Source organism: Limulus polyphemus, unplaced genomic scaffold (genome assembly GCF_000517525.1).
Source record: "Limulus polyphemus unplaced genomic scaffold, Limulus_polyphemus-2.1.2 Scaffold7241, whole genome shotgun sequence".
In the NCBI taxonomy this organism is placed as follows: Eukaryota; Metazoa; Arthropoda; class Merostomata; order Xiphosura; family Limulidae; genus Limulus; species Limulus polyphemus.
In genome coordinates this window covers 1-6,145 of record NW_013672851.1, presented here as the reverse complement: position 1 = coordinate 6,145, position 6,145 = coordinate 1, and the positions used below count along the sequence as shown (strand labels likewise).

At 33.5% G+C, this 6,145-nt stretch overlaps 1 protein-coding gene across 1 annotated transcript in view; it reads right to left on the bottom strand.

Annotated features, from left to right (window-relative positions):
- Window positions 1–4,011, bottom strand: part of LOC111089742 (protein KIAA0556-like) — a gene marked incomplete at its 5' end in the record, with an annotated part of 34,052 nt that extends 30,041 nt beyond the window's left edge. The window contains 3 exons of the mRNA XM_022402758.1: window positions 1,501–1,651; window positions 2,789–2,909; window positions 3,868–4,011. Of these exons, the coding sequence (XP_022258466.1) occupies window positions 1,501–1,651; window positions 2,789–2,909; window positions 3,868–4,011 (416 nt within the window). The remainder of the gene's footprint in view (window positions 1–1,500; window positions 1,652–2,788; window positions 2,910–3,867) is intronic.
- Window positions 4,012–6,145: the final 2,134 nt, after the last annotated feature.

The window sequence follows — 6,145 nt, the reverse complement described above, 5'->3', positions numbered from 1 at the left end:
ACACATTCACATGAATTGTATATATTTATAATTTAATTAATATCTAGTAGATCTTCTTGTTGTACACAGCGTGGTCACAAGTAAATAGACACCTACCTTTCAAGAAAATTAAATTTTTCACTCACATTCACATGAATTGATATATTTATAATTTAATTAATATCTAGTAGATCTTCTTTTCACTTCGCGGAGTTCGTTGATCCTTTGGGGCATCGTGAGAATCATCTCGTTAATTTTAGATTGTGATATTTTTTCCCACTCTTGCTTCAAAACTTTTTTTGGTTGTTTCTTGACTTGCCGGTCGAGTATGGCCCACAGGTTTTCGATGGGGTTCATGTCAGGAGATTGGCTCGGCCAGGGTAACCTCTGGATACCATTTTCTTCCTGCCACTTTTGGGTGTTTCTAGCAGTGTGACACGGTGCTCCATCTTCCTGGAACAACGTGGTGTTCTTGTCCACGAAACCCAAGGAATAATGTGGCAAGAGTCCTCCCTCCAATATTTCGATGTATTTCGCAAAATTTATGTTGCCAACGCACTCCACTAAGCTCGATCTCCCACCAACCCAAACAGCTCCCCAAACCATCACGCTGAAACCACCATGCTTCACAGTTGGCTGCAATCTGTTGAGCCAAAACTCTTGGTGAGGCATTCTCCAGACCCATATCCTTCCACTATCCGAAAATTGAGGCACACTAATTATCTTGTGCTACAACATGCCTAGAACTCAAGGTTCTCTTGAATTGTCAGATTTTGTTAGAGGAAGGATAGTTGGTCAAGCAGATGGTGGAATAAGTCAGTGGCAAATTTCGCAGAATTTGGGAATCCCACTTTTGACAGTCAACAGAATCATCGTGCAGTTAAGGAAACACGACAAGGAAACAACTGAGCAGCGTCTGGGTCATCCTGGTCCATTGGAGAGGACAAAAAGGGCTGTCAAGAGGAGCATTGAAATGGATCCCAGATTAACAACTGCAGACGTGGCCAAAGTTGGTGGGATGAGCCCGAAATCTGTTCAATGGATTCTCCACAGATTGAGTTATCGTTGCAGAGCAGCTAGACGGAAGCCCTTATTACATAGTCAGACGAAAGAAGTGGGCAAGTGATATGATGACCAAGCCTCTGGACTTTTGGAAGACCATATTGTTAGACCATTTTCATTTATATAGTGCTCTATGGACACAAATTAATTAGCATAAATCAGTTAAATGACGAAAAATTAGGTGTCTATTTACTTGTGACCACTCAGTGTATATACTCTCCTAAAGCAGTAATCTACTGATACTCTAACACCCTTAAACCATTTTAAACATATACATACTCTCTTGAAGCAGTAACCTACTGATACTCTAATGCCCTTAACAATCCACTTTAATCATATATATACTCTCCTGAAGAAGTAACCTACTGATACTCAAATGCCCTTAGCAGTACAATACACAATGTATACAGTGTGTGTGTGTGTGTGTGTATACAAATTTTAAATGACCCATATCATTACCTTATTAGATGATTGCGACAGTCTACTGGAGAACATGACAACATGTGTGGGTACAACACCACAGGTTCTCCACTAGAATCTAGCACTTCCAAGCCAGTAAGCCCAATAGTTTGGGAGTCTCCCCATGTGGCTGTGAAGGTCAAAATCAAGCCTGAAAGCATTAAACACTATTTTACACATAGTTCAAACAATTAATGCATTTTATATGTGGACTGTTTGTCATGCTTAATAAAATTTTCCTTTTGAAAATATTTGCATTCTGATTTGTGCTATTGAAAGAAATATGAGTATATATTTCAAACACAGTAGTTTAACTCCTTTTAACTTTAAGCTTCTGAAAAAATAGGTTTTAAAAATTCACTGAGAGGCCTGTACTGCTGATAACACAGATAAATTTATTACCATTATATTCTAAAACTGTTTATGAATGTGGAACACACTTATCTGGTACAGTAAAACACATGTACCTACCTATGCAGGTTTGTGTCTCTGAAACATAAAACTGGTCATCTCTTTGTTCATCTCTTTTTTTTAGAAATTAGACAAGGACTTACAGTAGGGAATGTTGTACTTGAATATCTATCTATTAAAACTTAAAGATGAGATACATTGTTTGAACATCAAATGTGTGGTGTTCCCAAATTTATTGTCACAACTGTTCCAACATTTAAAAACAAGACAAAGTCTTTAAATGTATACAAAGTTCAGGACCACAACTAAAAAAAAACTTTTAGAAGAAAACCATTATTTCCATTTCTATCACCAGTCAGAGTGTATTGCAGAAATACTATTCTGTCAAATTAAATAACATACATTAAAAATCAAATATAACTGCCTTAGTCAACTATATTTATCAGCAGAACAAAAGAAACAGTTGGATAAAGTTAATAAATCAAAATTTTTTCTTACTGGACCTGTGAGTAAAATTTAACATTTTTTACATATTGTATTTACATTTCTGTTCACTGATACAGTGTTGTTGCTGCTCATTCATTAACAAAAAAACAACTATTGTAATTCCATTGTGGTTGAAAGATTTACTTCTTAAATTTGTAATATAAAGTATATTTTTATTTTAAACAATTTTAACTACCATAATTTAAAAGTTAAAAATAGATAGAAAAACCACACCAATTTGATGTTATGATAAGACAACTGATATCTTTGTATCTGAATATACAAAATCCTCCAGTGTGCCTTTTATTGCATAGTTTATTTAAAGATGCAGGAAATATGGAAGGATATCTAAAAATGGAATGGTGATAAAATACAAATATTGAGAACTTACACTGTCCAATAAACTTTTTGCTTTTTCCCGAGTCCAATACATCCATACTATCTACTGTAAGGGATCGTCTCCGAAACTGAGACTGGGCAAAAGGATTAGCTGTGGTAAAAGGGCGCTCAACCTACATACAGATCATAGATCCAATTGTAGTTAGAATCACTCTGAGCTATTGTATCTGATATACTGACAAGGAATTACACTATAATCAGAAAATCTTTACATATACAGAAGGACATTAATATTACTTTTTGATGCTATTGAGATACAAACTAGACTTCATAGAACATATGTCCAATATCAGAAATTTATTTCTATACACAAAGCAAAACCTTAACTGTAAAAAGAAGAGCAGAAGAGAGTAATGTCTCTTAGATATTAATGCCATTTTTTAACATGCCCTAATCTACTTCACATTAGTAGGTTTAAAAATTCAATTTTAAGTAATTAAGAAAAACTCTAGAGAAATGAATCTATATGAATACACGTCACTGTGTGTGTGTGTGTATCAGTTCCTTATGTTTCCACATTTCTTGATCAATCAGCACAACTTGACACAGCTAGTATGTGTATAATGTTGATAAGTAGACAGACAATATTCTCATCTTTACACTGAAGTTCTTACTCAACAAAAGATTCTACCAAGATGATTAAAGCATCAACAGTTCTTAAATTTTCACTCATCTCCAAGTTTACTAGAAAAAAAACTCAAGCACATGTTCCAGGGGGAGTGAAACTTATCTCCAAGTTTACATGAAGCAAAACTCAAGCACTTGTTCCAGGGGGAGTGAAACTCATCTCCAAGTTTAGAAGAAGCAAAATTCAAGCACCTGTTCCAAACAGAGTGAAATTCAACTTGAAGAAAATCTCAAGCATCTGTTCCAAAGTGTCTTCAGTCATTTTGTCAATGAGTTACACAAGCCTATTCTTGCCTATTCATTCATTAGATACAGTATACTCAACTTAACAAAATATTTTAATATGGATGATACTTTTATTTCAAATTACTAGTTTCATTATAAACATAATATACCCTATTATAAAAACAGATGAGAATTAAATATATATATATATATACTCACTCCACTGTCCTTATTGCCAGTCTGAGGTCGTTCTGTAATGTCTTCTCTGGCAGCTACAGCTGGGTTGATTAGATACTCACCGAACGTCTTGTCGTGGTGAGATATGGCTTCTAATATACCATCATCAGTGGTAAATAAAATAGTCTGAGAGAAGAGTTATAACACTTAATTCTATCTTATATCAGTTCATAAGCAGTATTTTTAGAAAGACAACATTTAATTAAATAAGATATGTTTTCAGTGACAGACATTACATTCTTTACAAATCATAATAATGTTGATATTTATATAATTTAAGAGTATAGGATTGAATACTTTATACTGAAATGATTTTGGGTATGCAATTCTACAAATTATGTTCCAACTACAGCCATTATCATGTTGAGGTGGAACAGCATGTATTAGAGCTACATTTTAACATTTCATAGGTAGTGTGATGCCATCAGAAATTGATCAATTTTGGAAAAGGTGTGTGTGTGTAACAGCCCTTTCCAATGCAAAATGTTCATACATTCACATCATAAAGATTTGTTCAGATTTGGGATTTAGAATTTTCAAGACGGGGATATCTCTTGTACTTAATGCTTACTGAATCAACCTGGTGTCATGACGATCTAGAAAGAGACCTGCAACAAGTCATACTCCAGCCATAATAAGCAAAGTATGGTGTCAAGTTGTCAGATGCAGTGTCTATGGATTTATGTGAGATCAGACTGTTAAATAGGTCATTGGGAAACCATCATCTTCATACATTAGATGGGTTATGGAAAGCATTCAGGGATGGGTGGTGTGCTTTGGTGTAACTGAATGCATATATATGTAAACTAACAGTTGAGTACAAATGTAGTTTCAACGGTAACTGAATATATGTATATGTAAACTAACAGTTGAGTACAAATGTAGTTTCAAAGGTAACTGAATATATTGTTACGCCTCTGGTCGTTTGTTAATTTCCCGTATAATTTCTTTCGGATGAAACTTTAGCGATACAACTCCTTTCTTAAATAAAACTAGTTTATTCTTTCTCAATTGAACTTTGTAATACACTTAATTTCCACAGTCACTTTAAGCACACGCTATAATTCACAATGATTCAAGCACTTACTTACGGTCACTACCGCGCTTGACTCAATTGTCCGTCTTTATCTCTGCCTGTCTGCAATTCAATTCTGATTAATTTGTCTGACGTTATCCAGCGCACTTATATACAGGAATAGAGGGCGCCTAGCACATACTGGATTATTCGTGATGTTCCCCGATCCTTCTAGAATATCATGACGTGTTACAAGCGTCACGTGACTACCGCTGTCGTAACAATATGTATATGTAAACTAACAGTTAAGTACAAATGTAGGTTCAAAGGTAACTGAATACAGGTATATGTAAACTAACAGTTGAGTTCAAATATAGGTTCAAAGGTAACTGTATACACGTATCTATACATTTAAAGCTAAGTACAAATACATGTATACAAGTAAAGAATTCTGGAATATGCATGTAGTAAGAGAGAAGAATCACTATATGTTATTAGCAGGGTACTGCTATACCTACACTATGAATAAAAAATCAATTATTGTGCACTAGAAAATGAGCAGTGCTGTGCATGCTGTATGCACAGACTATTAATATGTGTAACTACCTGCAATAAGTGTCTGATATAGTTGTTCAAACACTTTAAACAAACTACAGGAATATGTATAATAAAATCATCAAATATATGGATTAAAAACAGATAACCATTAATTATAACAACAAAAAGAAACAGTATATATTTATAAAGAACTGAGAACTTCCACCTGTGTTCTTAAGAGATGAGTACTTAATATAATTAACTGTGCTATATTAACAAAAACTAAGTACTTAATATAGTTAATGGTGTTATATCAACAAAAGTTAAGTACTTAATCTAGTTAACTGTGTTATATTAACAAATGCTAAGTACTTAATGTAATTAACTGTGTTATATTAACAAACGCTGAGTATTCAATGTAGTTAAATGTGTCATATAAACAAAAGCAGAGTATTTAATGTAATTAACTGTGTTATATTAACAAACGCTGAGTATTTAATGTAGTTAAATGTGTTATAGTAACAAAAGCTGAGTATTTAATGTAGTTCAATGTGTTATATAAACAAAAGCTGAGTATTTAATGTAATTAACTGTGTTATATTAACAAATGCTGAGTATTTAATGTAGTTCAATGTGTTATATAAACAAAAGCAGAGTATTTAATGTAATTAACTGTGTTATATTAACAAACGCTGAGTATTTAATGTA